This window comes from Rhincodon typus, chromosome 20, assembly GCF_021869965.1.
Source record: "Rhincodon typus isolate 14 chromosome 20, sRhiTyp1.1, whole genome shotgun sequence".
Lineage (NCBI taxonomy): Eukaryota > Metazoa > Chordata > Chondrichthyes > Orectolobiformes > Rhincodontidae > Rhincodon > Rhincodon typus.
The window spans coordinates 7,885,728-7,903,796 of NC_063351.1; the positions used below are offsets into that span (position 1 = coordinate 7,885,728).

General features: G+C 43.9%; 1 protein-coding gene across 2 annotated transcripts in view; it reads right to left on the reverse strand.

Annotated features, from left to right (window-relative positions):
* tfam (transcription factor A, mitochondrial) overlaps nucleotides 1-10,804 on the reverse strand; it is a 49,047-nt gene extending 38,243 nt beyond the window's left edge. For both annotated transcript variants that reach the window (XM_048608734.1, XM_048608732.1), the window contains exons 1-4: nucleotides 10,693-10,804; nucleotides 4,190-4,323; nucleotides 3,215-3,285; nucleotides 926-1,075 (exon numbers count right to left, since the gene is read on the reverse strand). In XM_048608734.1, coding sequence (XP_048464691.1) covers nucleotides 926-1,075; nucleotides 3,215-3,285; nucleotides 4,190-4,323; nucleotides 10,693-10,775 — 438 coding nt within the window. In that variant the 5' untranslated portion in view covers nucleotides 10,776-10,804. The remainder of the gene's footprint in view (nucleotides 1-925; nucleotides 1,076-3,214; nucleotides 3,286-4,189; nucleotides 4,324-10,692) is intronic.
* Between the last annotated feature and the right edge of the window lie 7,265 nt (nucleotides 10,805-18,069).

An 18,069-nucleotide genomic window follows, 5' to 3' on the forward strand; every position in this document is an offset into this window, starting at 1 on the left:
TGATGCTGCTTGGCCTGCTGTGTTCATCCAGCTCTACACCTTGTCATCTATCCACTGGAGTTTAGAATAGCCAGAGGTGTGCAGCAATCTTGAATGCCCTTGACAAGGTGAATCTGGAAAGGACGCTTCCTCGTGCGGGCAAGTCCACAACTAGAGGGAACCAATTTAAAATTAAGGGGTGTCTTTTTAGGATGAAGATGAGTGGAAATACTTTCCCTCAGAGGCCAGGTAACTTTGAAACACTGCCTCAGAAGGCATTGGAGGCAGGGTCATTAATATTTTCTAAGGCAGAAATAGTTAGGCAAGGGAATGAAAGGTTTAACGGGGTGGGGCAGAATGTGGAAATAGAAACGGATCAGCTACGATCTTATTGAACGGAGAGCAGGCATGGGGGGCCAAATGGTTTGCACCATATTTTGATTTTGACTTTGTCACGTGTACTCAGCTACAAATGTACAGGAGTACAATGAGAAGTGTACAATGTTGCCACACAAGGTGCCATTCTTAGGTACCAGTACCTAGGTACAGAATCTTAAGAAGAAGGTAGAAAGAAAGATATATCCACATGTATTCAATTCCTCTGCAGTAGAACATTCTCTGCATTTACACTGCCCAACTCATTCATAACTTTACACACCTTCACCATGCCTTCTCCTAATTCTCTCCTCTGAAGAAAAGAAAACATCAACTTGTTCAAACATTCCTGATGATAATTTCCAAGCTCCAGTATCATTGTAAATCTTTTGCATTTCTCCAGTCCTTCCACACCCTTTACTGCAAAGCAGTGAACAGAACTATGCACTGTACTCCAAATAAGGTACGTGGAGACAAAGCTGTTTACAGCAACGTACAGTACACTGCTATTGTAGTGCTACCCAGAATATTTTATGGGCACAGTAAGACACATTGGCGATGCTGAACTTACTCGTTTTTTCCTTATTGTTCTCCGTTTGGCCAGTTTCTGTCTCCTCTCTTCTTTCAAGCTGGCCAGTTGAGCTGGTGTGAGGTTAGCTTTGAAGGCTGCCAGCTCCACTTTATATTTCAATTTGGCATCACTTGCTGCTAGTTCATACGGCTGCAAAAATAAAAGGACAATTATGTTCACAGTTCCTCCAATTGCTCCCAGGTAAACAAAAGACAAAAGGTCCTTTTTTTTTAAAACAATGAGCTGAACAGCAGCAGAGAGCGAAAAGGATATTTTTAAAAACAAAAACAGAACTTGCTGGAAAAGCTCAGCAAATACAGCAGTATCTGTGAAGAGAAATTAGAGTTAACATTTCAGGTCTTGTGTCCCTTCCTCAGAACTGATGGTAGTGAGGAAAATGTCGGTTTATATGCAGAACATAGGGCATAAGGATTAAACGATAGGTAGGGATAAAGCCCAAAGAGAGAGAGAAGAATAGTTGGACAAAGGAGTTGATAATGATCTGGCTAGGAGGGTGAATAGCTGTTAATGGGGACTGTTAGTGATTAACGGCAGAATATGTGATAACAAGGCCTGGTGTATGGGGTAGGGGGCTAGGACATGGGAGAGTTCAAGCCCTAAAGTTATTGAACTCGATATGGAGTCTGAAGGGCTTCAGGGTCCCCAAGTGGAAAATGAGGTGTTGGTCTTCCAACCTGCACTGAGCTTCACCAGGAACACTGCAACAAGCCTGAGACAGAGATGTTGGCCAGGGAACAGGGTGGTGTGTTAAAGTGGCAGGCAACTGGAAGCTCAGGGTCTTTTTTGCAAGCAGAACACTGGTGTTCTGCAAAGCGGTCACACAGTCTGTGCTTCGCTTCCCCAATGTACAGGAGACCACATTGTGAGCAGTGAATGCAGTAGACTAGATTGTGGGAAGTGCTGCTTCACCTGGAAGATCTGTTTGGATCATTGGATACTGGGGAGGGAGGAGTTAAATGGGCAGCTGTTACACCTTCGGCAGTTGCATGGGAAAGTGCCGCGGGGCTGTGGAGAGGGTGTTGGTAGTGAAGGAAGAGTGGACCAGGGTGTCCTGGAGGGAACGGTACCTGCAGAAGGTGGACAAGGAAGGGGAGAGGAATATGTGCCTAGCAATAGCATCTCGCTGGAGGTAGTGGAAATGGTGCCTGATGATCTTCTGGACGTGGATGCTAGTGGGATGGTAGGTAAGGACAAGGGGAACCCTATCGCTGCTGCAGGAGGGAAGAGGGGGGTGAGAACAGAAGTGCGGGAGATGGGTCAGAAAGGGTTAAAGGCCCTGTCTGCCTTCTGCAGGGACCGTTCCTTCCTGGACACCCTGATCCACTTTTCCTTCACTCCCAACAACCCCCTCCACAGCCCCATGGCACTTTACCCTGCAACCACTAAAGGTGTAACACCTGCCCATTTATCTCCTCCCTCCCCAGTATCCAAGGGCCCAAACATACCTTCCAGGTGAAGCAGTACTTCACTTGCACTTCCCAGAATCTAGTCTACTGCATTCGCTATTCACAATGTGGTCTCTTTTACACTGGGGAAACGAAGCATAGACTGTGTGACCGCTTTGCAGAACACCAGTGTTCTGCTTGCAAAAAACACCCTGAGCTACCTGTTGCCTGCCTCTTTGATACACCACCCTGTTCCCTGGCCAATGTTTCTGTCTCTGGCTTACTGCAGTGATCCAGCAAAACTCAGCACAAGCTGAAAAAACACCTCACTTTCCCCCTGGGGACCCTACAGCCCTGCGGACTCAATATCGAGTTCAATAATTTTAGGGCCTAAACTTTCCCATGTCCTCGAGCCCTTACCCTACATGCCAGGCCTTGTTATCACATAGCCTGCCATTACACACTACCTATTGTAAATCATTAACAGTCCCTATTAACAGCTATTCACCCTCCTTGCCAGATTGTTATCCACTCCTTTGTCTGTCCGACTATTCTTCTGTCTCTTTGGGCTCTATCCCCACCTATCGTTTACTCCTTACGCCCTCCTCCCGCTGTACCTTCTGCATATAAAGCGACATTTTCCTAGCTACCATCAGTTCTGAGGAAGGGTCACTAGAAGCAAAACATTAATTCTGATTTTTCTTCACAGACGCTGCCAGACCTGCTTAGCTTTTCCGGCAACTTCTGTTTTTGTTCCTGATTTACAGCATCCACAGTTCTTTCAGTTTTTTTAAAAATAATGCTGACAAATTTCAGGTACGTGTGGCTTTTGGGCCATTTCATCTTGCAAATCGTTCCAGAGCACCAAATGAAAAGCACTTACTTGTTTCTGATCTGGCGTTAACTGTCTCCATGCCTGAGCAATCTGCTTAGTCTTTTCTGACACCTTTATATCTGCAAAGAGCAATATCCATTATATAAGGAGAAATGGAAAATGACTGTGTGGTATTGGCTAATAATTGCTAGGCAATGTTAAAGCAGAACTTCCGCCACCCACGCAATCTCAAAGTTAGACCCACAATTAGTTAGACCCTTATTTCCAGATTTTTATTTATCGAACTCAAATTTCACCACCTGCCGTGGTGGAACTTGAACACTGGTTCCCAGAGCACTAGCTGAGTTTCTGGGTCAACAGTCTAGCGATAATACCACTAGACCATTGCCTCTCCATATTACAATATATTGATAGTTCACCAGACCAGAGTGAACGTAAAGCCATCCAATGCACTGAGCCAAATTCTACTACACATATCAGAATCATCCAATGATAGAAGAATCCTTGGCAACTCCAAAGATACTGACTGGCTACTCTTGCTCAAATACCGTTATAAGGATAAGGCTTCAAGTGAAACACCAACATACAGAAATGATGACAATTAACAAAATGAAAAGAAAGGGCATGCAGCTCAACACGTAGCACCTTTCACAACTTCAAAGCCATTGAAACACTCTTGAAGCAAAGTCGCTATTGTTACCTGATGAAACACAGAAGTCAATTCACACACAGCAAGATTCCAGTATGATAATTATCGATCACCGTTTTTTATTTACAGAAGTGTTGTTGATTAAGACACAAATATTGGCCACGACATGATGTTTAAAACAAAATAATAAGATGGAGATATAAAACAGAATCTTTTCATCAAAACCTTCCAATGCTGCCAGTGAGAGGATTCAGAAACAGGACACAGAAATAAAATCTTGCACAACAGAACAGTTGCAGGGGCACAGTCTCAAAGGTGAAACTCACTACATCATATCTTACTAAAATGATTTACATTTACAATTTACTTTTTACCTGGACCTTGTTTAAACAAAATCTGTTGTTGTTCCACCACATAGCGCAGGTAAGCATTGAGGGGCCGTTTCGGAGGGGCTGAGGGGGTATTATCCAATGACAATCTTCTTATTGCTGCACATACACTGCTGCAACTGCACAAAATAAAAGACATCCTGTTACAATTCCCCATTAAACTGCAATGCAAAACCAATGGAAAAATGAAAGACGCAAAGCATGCAAGAAGTTTTACTGATTGCAAAGAAACCAATTGAGCAAAACCTAAAATTAAGAGAGAGACAAAAGCGTGGGCACGAGAGAGAAAGAAAAGCAAGCGAGAGAAAAGGGGCGGGGGGGAGACAGAGACCGAGCAAGAGCCACAGCAAAAGGAGTTCAATGTGATTTGTCAAATGGTTGCCAGAAGAGACCAAGACAAATAGCTCATTAAGCAAAACCTTCTGTCTAATGCGCATTAAGACAAAAATATGTGACTAATTGGTGCTTGCAATCCAATATCACCAACAACATTCAAGAGCTCAACACCATCCAGGACAACGTAGTCAGCTTGACTGGCACCCGATTCATGACCTTAAACATATTCAGTCCCTCTACAACAAACGCACTGCTGCCCTCAAAAGCTTTATTGACAGCACATCCTGAGAAGGATAAGTGTTCAGAAACTCAACCATCTCTAAATCATACACTATTGAGATTGGGTAATATATTACCATTGACTCATAATCCTAGGACTGCACAGTGAACACTATGGAGACATCTTCACTACACAGACTGCAGCAGTTCAAAGAATGCAACTTGCTATCACCTTCCCAAGAGTGAGGGACAACAAATGCTGGTCTTGCCAATGAGGCTCATCCCTTAAGTAAATACATTCAAAATGTTTAAAACTTGGTCCCTGTATTGTTGTGGTTACATTGCTGGTTTGGCAATTCAGAGTCTGGACTTGTAGTACAGATAATCTGAAACCAATTCCTCTATGAATTAAGTATTCAAAAACTGTAAATTTTTCTTATGAGATATTAATATTTACTGTTTATTTATTTGGAGGATATGTAGTAGTCAGATTGGGTCAGGGATGGAGGGATGGCATTGTCAGATCAAGATAGGTGAGTGTTTCAGTGTCGGGGTGGGGGATGGGATTATGGGCAGGTCATGGAGGGATACAGGTGTGGTAGCCAGTCGTGGGGATGTCAATGTTAGTAACTGGGGGCTCAATTTTATACCTATCCAGTAACTAAAATGGGTTCTAATCCCTCTAACTATTTCTGGGCAACTATTCTGGTAAGTAAGTGGAAACCATCTGAAGTTTCCAACTCTAACTCAGAACTGAGGACATTTTCAGAGGGTTCTGGATACCAGGTAATTGTCCATTAGGAAGTTTAGACTTCCCAAGCAATTCCTGCAGTCTTTAGCATCCATGACAATATTTATTCTGCAATCAAAATGACAGAACAGATTTTCTGGTTATTATCACATTGCTGTTTGGGGGAGCTGGCTACCGAGCTTCCTGGATTGACAATAATGATTACACTTCAAAAAATATTCAATTGGCTATAAAGTACTTTAAGACATCCAGTCGTCATCAGAAATACATGTGACTGCAAGTCCTGTTTTATCGGATTAGCTCACTTCACACTGATTGGTGCCATTACCTTCTTGTCAATAAACTGGCAGTAGTCATTTGAACCAAGCATTTATTTTTTGTTTAATAGAAACAAGTTTTGAAAAATGCAATGCTGTGAATAAACACTAGATGCCACCAGACAACTTCTAGTTCAATTCTAGACTCAGGTGGAAAGAGAGTGAATGACCCCTTCTTCTAATGATAAGCATTCAAGCTGCTGCCCTTTGAGGTGCAAAATATTCGATGATGACAAAAAAAATGTAAACGCAGATAAAACCTGCAACCTCATCATTCCCCAAACCCGCACCGCCCATTTCTATCTCCTTCCCAAAACCCATAAACCCGACCGCCCTAGTCAACCCATTGTCTCTGCCTGCTCCTGCCTCACCGAACTTATCTCCGCCTATTGCTTGGTCCAGGAACTCCACACCTACATCCATGACACCATCCATGCCCTCCACCTCCTCCAAAACTTCCGATTCCCTGGCCCTCAACACCTCATCTTCATCATGGACATCCAGTCTCTATATACTTGCATTCCCCACGCAGATGGCCTAAAAGCCCTCTGCTTCTTTCTCTCCCGCAGGCCCAACCAGTCCCCCTCCACCAACACCCTCATCTGCTTAACCGAACTCGTCCTCACCCTTAACAACTTCTCCTTCTCCTCCCCCTCCCACTTCCTACAGACGAAGAAGGTAGCCATGGAAACCCGCATGGGCCCAAGCTATGCCTGCCTCTTCGTAGGATACGTGGAACAGTCCCCCTTCCGCAGATACACTGGCCCCATCCCCCACCTCTTCCTCCACTACATCGATGACTGTATTGGCGCCGCCTCGTGCTCCCATGAGGAGTTTGAACAGTTCATCAACTTTACTAACAACTTGCACCCCGATCTTAAGTTCACCTGGACCATCTCTGGTACCTCTCTCTCTCCTTCCTGGACCTCTATGTCTCCATCTCTGGTGACCGCCTCAAAACCAACATCTATTTCAAGCTCACGACTTCCAAAGCTACCTAGACCACACCTCCTCTCACCCAACTTCCTGCAAGAATGCGATCCCCTACTCCCAATTCCTCCACCTCCGCCGCATCTCTTCCCAAAACGGGACATTCCACTCCCGAACATCCCAGATGTCCTCTGATTTCAAGGACCGCAACTTCCCCCCCTTCAGTGGTCGAAAATGCTCTCAACTGCACGTCTTTCATTTCCCGCACCTATGCCCTCATATCCCCTCCCCACAACAAAAACAAAGATAGACTCCCCCTTGACCTCACGTATCACTCCATTAACCTTCGGATTCAACATATCATTCTCTGCCATTTCCTCCACCTGCAATATGACCCCACAACCAAGGATAAATTTCCCTCCCCACCCCTATCTGCCTTCCGTAGGAACCGCTCTCTCTGCGACTCCCTCGTCCGCCCCACACTCCCCATTAGCCCCACCACCCCCGGCACCTTTCCCTGCAACCGCAGGAAGTGCTACACTTGCCCTTATACCTCCCCCCTCACCTCCATCCAAGGACCCAAAAAAACCTTCCACATCAGACAGATGTTCACCAGCACATCTGCTAATGTGGTATGCTGTACCCACTGTTCCCGATGTGGCCTCCTCTACATCGGTGAGACCAAGTGGAGGCTCAGAGACCACTTTGTAGAGCACCTGCGCACTGTTCGCGACAAATGACAACACCTTCCAGTCGCGAACCACTTAAATTCCCCCTCCAACTCCCTGGACAACATGTCCATTCTGGGCCTCCTCCAGTATCACAACAACGCCACCCAGAAACTGGAGGAGCAGCACCTCATATTCTGCCTTGGGAGCCTACAACCCAACGGTCTCAATGTGATCTTCACTAGTTTCAAAATCTTCCCACCCCCTGGCCTCATCCCATGACCAATCCTCCCTCTCATCCCCGCCTCCTTGATCTGACACAAACTGTCCGTCTTCTCTCCACCTATCCGCTCCTCCCACCTCACTGACCAATCCCCACCACTGTCTACCTGCACTCACCTATCACCATCCCACCTACCTCCCCCAGCCCCACCCCTCCTCTCTCTATTTAGTTCAGAGCTCCCTTCCCCCTGCCCCATTTCTGAAGAAGAGGCCCGACTGGAAACGTCAGCTTTCCTGCTCCTCTGATGCTGCCTGACCTGCTGTGTTCCTCTAGCTCCACACTGTGTTATCTCTGACTCCAGCATTGGCAGTTCTTACTTTCTCCAAGGAAAATCATGGGTTGTTTTAGATAAAAGATTGTTCCTGAGGTTGGTATTGTGAGTATTTTCTGCTTTCAGAATGGATAAGGATATCTGACACAAACCTGCAGTACAAAAATATTTTTCTTTAACCATTCTGTTCAGACATAATGACACATCTCTAGGGAAAGTGGGATTTGAACACAGACTTTCTGGTGCAGAGGTAAAAACATTACTATTGCATTACAAAAACCTCCAAGCTCAGAAAACTAAACCTCAATTATACTATGAACATAAAAGTGCATGCTTGGGGAGGCGATGGCCTACTGATATTATCATGAGACTATCAATCTAGAAACTCAGGTAACATTCTAGAAACCCAAGTTCAAATCCTGCCATGGCAGATGGTGGAATTTGAATTCAATAAAGCATCTGGTATTAAGGGTCTAATGATAACCATGAAAACACTGTTGATAGTCGGAAGAACTCATCTAGTTTACTAATATCCTTTAGGGAAGGGAATCTGCCATTGTTATCTTACATGTGACTCCAGACCCACAGCAATGGGGATGACTCTTAACTGCTCTCTGGGCAATAAATGCTGGCCTGGCCAGAGACACCCTCATCCTGTCAGTGAATTAAAAAAAAAACACAAGTAAGGAACACAGTGTGGAGCTGGAGGAACACAGCAGGCCAGGCAGCATCAGAGGAGCAGGAAAGTTGACGTTTCAGGTCGGGACCCTTCTTCAGAAAAAACGTCAACTTTCCTGCTCCTCTAGCTCCACACTGTTATCTCTGACTCCAGCATCTGCAGTTCTTGCTATCTCACCGGTAGAGGACAGGTCTTGTGGTAGTGCCCCTTTGGTCCAGGAGGTCTGAGTTCAAGTCTCAGCTACCCCAAAGGTGTCATAACATGTCCATACAGGTCGATTAAAAATTACTGCACAGGTAGGGCACAATCAGTAGTTAATTACTTATCAGTGTATGAGAGTTTGTAACTGATGGTGGGTTGTAGAGTTAGGAGCGAGACAAATCTCATCTCATTTTGCAAATAAATCAAAAACTTAATAAAGATTGATTTTTGGTTTCCTCTGTCTGTGAGAGTTTAACAAGTGATAGATTCACCTGTTATTGTCTCCTAAAGGACCCCAAGCACAGCCAGTTTGTATAGGAGAAAAAAAAGGCAGAATCAAACTGAAAACAGTTCCCCAAAATATTTGTAAAAGTTCCAGTATCCCTCACAATGAGGAGAGAATTTTAACTATTCAGTCACCATAAGTAAATGACCCAATTGCAGGGAATAGCTGTTCTGCTATAAAGACAATCAAGGCCTTCCAATTTAAAGAAAAATGAAATGAATGGAATCATTGAATCCAAACCCCAAAACAGAAGGAGAGATCCATGTGATTGACACTATTAGTCACATTCAGCACCAGCTACTGTAAGGGTCTTGTTTATAAATCAGGCAATAGACTGGGATGTGTGAATTTATTTCACCAAAACATGGATGATTTTCTCTCCTTCTGCAATCATATCTTCTCCTAGTTTCTGGGCCTCATCCAAACCAAAGCTTGGGAACATACAAATGTGCCTAGCATATTAGTTTGGAATTATAGGTGTTTGTGGCATTCCCAAACCCATCAAAATATATCATTACAAGTGCCCCTCCATGAAAGGCTTTGCAACTCCAACAGGTGCCTCCCTTTTATAGGGGAAGAGTGGTCCATCCGGACAGTTTTAAAACAAAACATATCCACACAGTGTGAGGGTCAACTGTTCAGCCGTGGACTTGTCTTGAACGCTGTAGCACTAACATTTCCCTAAATTAAATAAATCAGCGTTACTATTACGAATGCATTTTTAAGAATCACAATTAAAACCACCTTCATATATTTACTTCTGAAGCCATGAGCTTTTCACTGCACTGCGGTTCCTGATTCAAACGCAGCAACCAGAAGCATTTATCCCATCTTTTGAGAGGTTCGGGGCGAATGAAACGCATCGTGTCAAAAAGAGGAAAGGGCTTTTAATTTTAACAGCATCCCTACTGGATAGGGGGCTTTTTCTGAAGAAGGGTCCAGACCCGAAACATCAGCGTTCCTGCTCCTCTGATGCTGCTTGGCCTGCTGTGTTCATCCAGCTCTACACCTTGTAATCTCCTACTGGATAGGGATAGGTTTTGTTTGGGCAAGGTGGTGAGGGTAATGTGTTTCTTATCTTGGCGGGAGTGAGGGCGCGGGAAGGAAGAAAAGATTATATATTTTTTCCAGTGGAATCGGTTATGTATTGTGAAGGAGGGCGGCTGTTGTGGGGAGAGTGAATTGTGTTCTTTGAAGAGGAGCAAGGAGAATGTGATACGGGTTTATTTTGAGGGAGATAATGATAATTATAAGATGAAGGAGGTTGAGAGCGGGAACAACGATAGGTAGAAAACGTAGAGGGGGCTGGTGGAACAGATGGCGAAGGTGTAGGCCATCAGAGCTCCCTGCCCTGAATCGCTCTCAGTCAGTTCACTGATGGTTACATTAGGATCAGGTTCCGCTTTGCAACATTGTAGCGCTGTAACACTATGGCTGGTAACAATGTAACAGCTCCCGGTTACAATGTCGCAGCGATTGGAACCCGAGCCCGGGGCCGGGCCCGCCATGTCCCCGGTTCTCGCGTCGTTTTCCCCCTCCACACTCACCTCGCAGGCCAGGGCCTGCAGTTGAACAGTCCTCCCAGCGTCCGACCGAGCAAAGCAGCGCCCACAGTCACGACGCTCGCCATTCCGTTACTCGGTTGTCACTGCCCCGCGCACGGCCGAGGGATTCTGGGTCCGGCGGGGGCGGGGTGCACACCGTTTGCAGCGGAACGTTGACTGGGTGCAAGGCAGCAAGGAGGAGTTCCGAGATAGTAAGAACTGCAGATGCTGGAGAATCCGAGACAACAAGGTGCAGAGCTGGATGAACACAGCAGGCCAAGCAGCAGAAAGGCTGACGTTTCGGGCCTAGACCTTTCAGGAGTTCCGTCCACCTCAGAGGCAAATTCAAACTGAAAAAAAAACCCAGCACGCTTCAGAATTGTGAGAATTCTACTCTGTGACAGCAAAATAAGTCTCTCACTTCGTCGTCCACCCTCAAGCGTGATTTTAACATCACAATTTCCTCGAAAATTGCAGCTTTTCAGCGAAATTACAAAGTCACATTGCTCCCCAAAGCTATTAATTTTCTCTTTGGCTCTACATAATTACCTGATTTCAAGCATGTGTAAAAGAAAGAAAACATTGTGAAACACAGAGATAGTAGGAACTGCAGATGCTGGAGAATTTGAGATAACAAGGTGTGGAGCTGGATGAACACAGCAGGCCAAGCAGCATCAGAGGAGCAGGAAAGCTGACGTTTCGGGTCTGGAACCTTCTTCAGAAAATAGATTCGAAATGTCAGCTTTTCTGCTCCTCTGATGCTGCTTGGCCTGCTGTGTTCATCCAGCTCTACACCTTGTTATGTCTATTGTGAAACACAGTTCTGGAGAAGGGTCACTGGACGCTTACTGTGTTTTCTGGCCACAGACCTGCCGAGTTTCTCCAGCAGTTTCTAGTTTTTCTTGTTTCAGATCTCCAGTATCCATAGTTCTTTGTTTTCTATTATTATATTGTGAAATAGAGGTGTGTTCTGTTGCGTTTATGGGAAGGAACTGGTGTGGAATTTGAAGTCAAAACTTGGAAGTAAGCACACCCATTTTCAATTGTTTCATGAGGTTTGAACGGCATTGGTCATTATACTGTAATGAAGGAATGTCCCAAACTTTCCAATCTGGGTTGAAATCCTTGTCTGACTCAGATCAGACCAAACGTTATGTACAATTGTGTAGTGGTAGAGCAGAGGGAGGTAGGGGTTCAGGTACATAATTCTTTGAAGTTTGGATCACATATAGACAGTGTGGCCAGAAAAGGCATTTAGCACGCTTGCCTTCATTGCTCAGTCCTTTGAGTATAGGAGTTGGGAAGTCATGTTGAGGTTTACAGGAAGTTGGTGAGGCCTCTTCTGGAATAATGTGTCAGTTCTAGTCGCCCAGTTACAGGAAGAGGAGGGAGCTGGAGAGGGTTCAGAAGAGATTTACCAGGATGTTGCTGGGAATGGAAGGTTTGAGTTATGAAGGAAGGCTGGATAGGCTGGGACATTTTTCCACTGGAGCATAGGAGGTTGAGATGTGACCTTACAGAAGTTTATAAAAGCATGTGGGGTATAGATAGGGTTAATGGCAGTTATTTTTTCCCGAGGATGGGGGATTTCAAAACTAGGGGGCATATTTTTAAGATGAGAGGAGATTTTAAGAAGACATGAGGGTCAAATATTTTACACGGGTGGTTTGCATGTGGAATGTACTTCCTGATGAAGTGGTGCACATGAGGACAATTAAAAGACATTTGGATAACTTCATGAATAGGAAAGATTTGGAGGGATATTGGGCCAAGAGCAGGCAGGTGGGACTACTTTAATTTGGGATTATGTTCGGCGTAGATTGGTTGGGCCAAGTGGTCTGTTTCCGTGCTGTATGACACAATGACTTACTTTTCAGGCCTGACACCTGATGCAAGATCTTTCACGATGGACACAGTCTAAAGGCTCCACTGCCTTTGACAAGCTACTAGAGAGAAGGGTTAGGGTGGTAGCTAGTTTGACAGGTGGGTGGGTGAAGTAGGTCAGGTTTGGGTGTGTGTGGGTGGGAGGGAGGGAGTGCATGTTGAGTCGGTGGGGCAGAAGGTATTTGGATGAGGTTTGTGTGTGATGGTCGAGACAATTGGGCTGATGTAGGGGGATGGTCAGCTCAGCAGGATATTCAGGAGGAGTCAGAGGACTAGCGGGAGGGGAAGATGTCAAGAGGAAGTTGTGTAGAATAAGGTGAATCAGTCATATAGTTACCCAAGAATTTTGTGTCAAACATTTTCTTGCTAGTAGTTTCCTGGATGTCCAGAGCTCAAACTATCTGTGCCATTTTGTTTACAACATCAAGAGAAAAATGTATAATGGTAGATGATGCATTGCCTTAAAATTTATCAACCCTGTTTTCAAACCCCTCCATGGCCTCATCCTTTGCTATGTTTAATCTTCTCCAGTGATGTAAATCTCTGAGATACCACTAATTCCACAGTCTTCGTCACCTCTGACATTAATCACCCCACCATTAGTAGCCATGCCATGGCCTTAAGTTCTGATGCCCTCCCAAAATCTATCCATCTTTCTTCCTCTCATCAGTCCTTTCTGATGCTTCTGAAAACCTATATCACTTTGACTAAATATTTGGTCACCTGCACTAACATCTCCTTGTGTGTCATGGTGTCACATTTTGTTTGACAAGGCTTGTAAAGAGGTACTTTCAGACACAGAATTTATAAGTAAAAGATCAAACAGTCACACCACTGATGAGAATGTACTAAACAAACCTAAGTTGCTGTTAAATCTTTTATCAGTTAGAAGGTTTTAATTGATTAATATGTATATGTAAATCCTGGAATTCCTTTGAAGTCACTACCTTGGAAAGTTTATTCTTCTAGTAAACTGTATAAATACAAGTGGTTGCACACTGCAGTCAGTGCCTTAAGTAAAAGTTTGTTTAATAACATCTATTCCTTCAACAAACTAACTTTGTGATGAAGTGCTGAAACAAAGATCGCAGCAGAACAGGATACTCCAGCCAGAGCTCCTCTGCTTTGCTAGTTTCTTTTCCTTTCTTTCTTTCTTCTCTTTGCTGCAGTTTTCTGTGGAGGCTATGCCAGCTCGGGAGACGGGTCCCTACGGCAAGTCCCGGGGTAGAGACCAGAACAGGAAGCGGGTCCAAGCCCAGGCCGGCCAGGGACTTGTGTCTTGGAGGCGAGTCACAGGCAAAGCCCAGAGCGGGAGGCAGTCCAAGTCTCAGAAGCAAGTCGCAGGTTGGAGCCTGGTGCGTGGAGGCAGCGACACCTCGTGTTCGAAAGCCCAGCGGGCATGGACTCAGTGAAAAGTACTAAAATTAGAGTACTTTTTAAAGATACTTTTAATTTTTATTGTGGACTTTTGAGTAATTTGAGAACTTTTAAAAAACTTTGTGTTCCTATGCTACACTACTTTTTTACCCTTTCAATTCTATAACAAACACATAAAGTATCTGTACCTAGCTACCCTGCACCTGAGATGGCGCCAGAGTGGCGACATTACAAACTTTTCATTGCACTCATTTGAGTGCTTGTGACAATAAAGGCTATTTCTTTCTATTCTAAATTAATGACAGTCTCACTGCTGATGCTCAGGGAAGTTTGTGTTTGCAAAAAAAAAGTGAAGCTTCACGTCAACCTCTCCTGTTAAGTTTCAGCACAGGGGTGGACAATGAATTTTTAGTCGACAACTGCATGTAAGTCCTGCGTCTGTTCCTTGGTAGGGGCCTGTCATCAAAGTTAAAAAAAATCTATCAGGCAACAATAGCTTTATCTCATGCCATTATATGGAGTAAGGTCAGAAATCAAATGTTATAGACCAACAGGTTTATTTGAAAACACAAGCTTTCGGAGTCTTACTCCTTCATCAAGTGTTAGTGAGAGAGGTACTTTCAGACACAGAATTTATAAGTAAAAGATCAAACAGTCACACCACTGATGAGGATGTACTAAACAAACCTAAGCTGCTGTTAAATCTTTTATCAGTTAGAAGGTTTTAATTGATTAATATGTATATGTAAATCCTGGAATTCCTTTGAAGTCACTATCTTGAGAGAACTGAAGGTTTTATCAGTGCAAAGAAGAGGTGACATTTTAGGTTAGACAATGCATGTTAGGTGTGAGATAGTAAGAACTGCTGATACTGGAGTCAGAGATAACACAGTTTGGAGCTGGAGAAACACAGCAGGCCAGGCAGCATCAGAGGAGGAGAAAAGTTGACGTTTCAGGTCGGGGCCCTTCTTCAGAAAAAAAAGGAAGGAAACTAGCCATCAGAATACACGAACATCAGCTAGCAGCAAAACAGCACGATGAACTCTTCTTAATATCGGTACATTCAGACAATGAAGGCCATCAGTTTAACTGGGACAAAGTAACCATAGTTGCCCAAGCCAGACGTAGACACACACGGGAATTCCTAGAGGCATGGTTCTCCACCCATACTTCAATCAACAAACATATAGAATTGGACCCCATATATAAACCCACATGGATCAAAACCAGAAATAACAGTACTCACCATTATGGACCGGACAGTATAAATTCCAAGCGGGATAGAACAACATCGCTTCATCGGAGTCTCCACTGATGATGCCACCTGGCATGGTGATGAAACGTCTGAACAAAAACAAGCCAGCTCGGCGAGCAAGTCAACAACCTCATCCACAACCCGAGCTACAGATCTTTGCCAAAACTTTAAACTATAACCTGGTGTTATGCAATTTCTGAACTTGTCTACCCCAGTCCAACACCAGCACCTGCAAATCATTTTATGGAGTAAAGCAAGGCTTTTATTTAAACATATACTTATAGGAAAAATAACTTCTCACTGTCCAGCAGGTCGTAGGATTGCTGCTTTTTATAAAATCCACAATCAAACAGGAGGCTGGATGTGCAAATACACAGGGTAAAATCACGTTTAGATTTTATTCCTGAGGGGTCCAAATCCTTGTTGTGAGCTGTTAGTCAAAATCTTATACCTCATGTCAGATACGCAATGTTTGCTTGCATTTGACATTGGTTTTCTCCTCCTCCACAGGAAACAAATTTGTATTTGGACCACTTAATCATCCACACCCCCACCAACCTGATCTGCATATTCTTTTATTTTCCCATATATCTGCATTAAGTCTTTGATGATCTAGTAACTATCATTGGCCAGAGTCAGAGATTGTCATTCCATGACTTACTTTAGAAACCTAAGCATGTTATTTGATACACCAGTGCAGGACTGAAGGTGTGTTGTACTCTTTTTCAGTAGGGATATGAAACCAAGATTCAACAAGATTATGTCTTGTCAGGCAGATGCAGAAGATCCCACAGCACAATTTGAAGAGAAGCAGTGGAATTCACCCGGTGTATTGACCAATATTTATCATACAACCAGCTTCACTAAAACAAATGATCCAGTTATTATGGCTTTGTTGTTTGTGGGCTGTGTATGAATTAGCTGCTGAGTTTCTGACAAGAGTCTGCATTTCAGAAGCACTTAATTGGCTGTGAAGGCATCCAAATGACTTGGGAAATAGTGTCTAAAGAGAGAGCATGGTCAAATGTAGAAATACTACTAGATCCTGTTGAAATGTATCTATAATACTGAAGGGAGTGGGGTGAAGACTGAGACATTAAGATCTCAAAATGTGCTGATAGCACAAAGCTGGACAGAAGGGTGAGTTGTGCGGAGGATGCAGAGATGTTACAATGTGATTGGATAGGGTGTGAATGGGCAAGTGTATCGCAGATGCAGTCTAATGTGGATAAATGTGAGGTTATCCACTTTGGTAGCAAAATTCAGAAGGCAAATTATTATTTCAATGGCCGTAAATTGAGAAAGGGGAATGTTCAATGAGACCAGGGTGTCCTCATGCTCCAGTTGCTGAAAGCAAGCGTGCAGGTGCAGCAGGCACTAAAGAAAGCAAACTGTTTGCTGGCCTTCACAGCAAGAGAATTCGAAAGGAACATGGATATCTTGCTGCAATTATACAGTGCATTGTTGAGACCATACCTGGAACAGTGTGGGCAGTTTTGGCCTCCTTATCTGAAGAAGGATGCTCTTGCTTTCGACGGAATGTAGTGAAAGTTTCCCAAATTCATTCGTGGGATGGCAGGACTGACATATGATGAGAATGAGTTGGTTAGGATTTTACTCACTGGGTTTAGAAGCATGAGAGGGGACCTCATAGATACCTAGAAAATTCTAATAGGTCTAGACAGGTTAGGTGCAGCTAAGATGTTCCCAATGGTGGGGGAGTCAGAACCAGGGTCATAGTTTAAGGATAAGGGATAAATCTTTTAGGACTGAGATGAGGAGAAATTTCTTCACCCAGAAAGTGGTGAGCCAGTGGAATTCATGACCACAAAGGTGTTGAGGTCTAAACATTGTGTTTTCAAGGAGGTAGATATAGCTCTTATGGCTAAAGTGATCAAGGGATGTGGGGGTAGGGCTGCATTAGGGTATTGAACTCAATGGTCTGCTGTGATCATTGAATGGTATTGCAGGCTCAAGAGATCGAATGGCCTACTTCTGCTCCTATCTTCTATGTTTCTATATAAGATTTTGGTAAAATTATGCTTAAATTAAGTTATGGCAAAAGACAGAAGAGTGGTAGAATTTTTCATCTCTTTCAAGAAATAGGAAATGAAAATGCAGGAAATTATAGATTGATAATTACTTTTATGGAATCAAATTAATGAATGTTTAGAGAGGAACAAACCAAAAGGGGGCAGTCAGCAAAGATTTGTAAATGTCAGGTTGTAAATAATTGCATATTATTGAGGGAAACACATTTTTCAGAAAAGGGGAATGGGGTAATGTGTATGTGGAGATTTTAGGTCATGCTTCAATTATCAACATTTCCATCAAAAAGAATGTACTGACATTGACTGAGATGTGGCTAATAGCTGAAGGCCAATCTTAAAGGGTAAGAGTGAGTGTCCCCACTCCTCAGTCAGCAGTCCCAGGTTCAAGTCCCATTTGTTCCAAAGGTGTGTAATAACATCTCTGAACAGGTTGATTAGAAAATATCTAAAGGGTAAGGATGAGAGCCCTATGAACACCAGCTCTAGAAGGTGCAAAGAGCAGGAAGTAAATTTCTCATTCTCAAATGACCAGAAATAAAGTTGCATGCACCACAGAATTTTATTTCATCCCAGCATCCTCCTAGCCTTCCCATCACTCCTAGGAGAAAAGGAGGCTTACTCTCGTTACAGGCATCCTCCCCCACAACAAACCCCATTCCCAATCTTCCACTTTGCTTCCCCTACTCCAGCCCTTTGTCCCACTCCAGTCAGTACCCAAGCATCTACCTTGACCCCCCAACCTTCTGACCAGTGTAAGGCTGATAATGTCACCATGCACAGAATGCAGTAATACACACACCTCTTGTGGCCTGC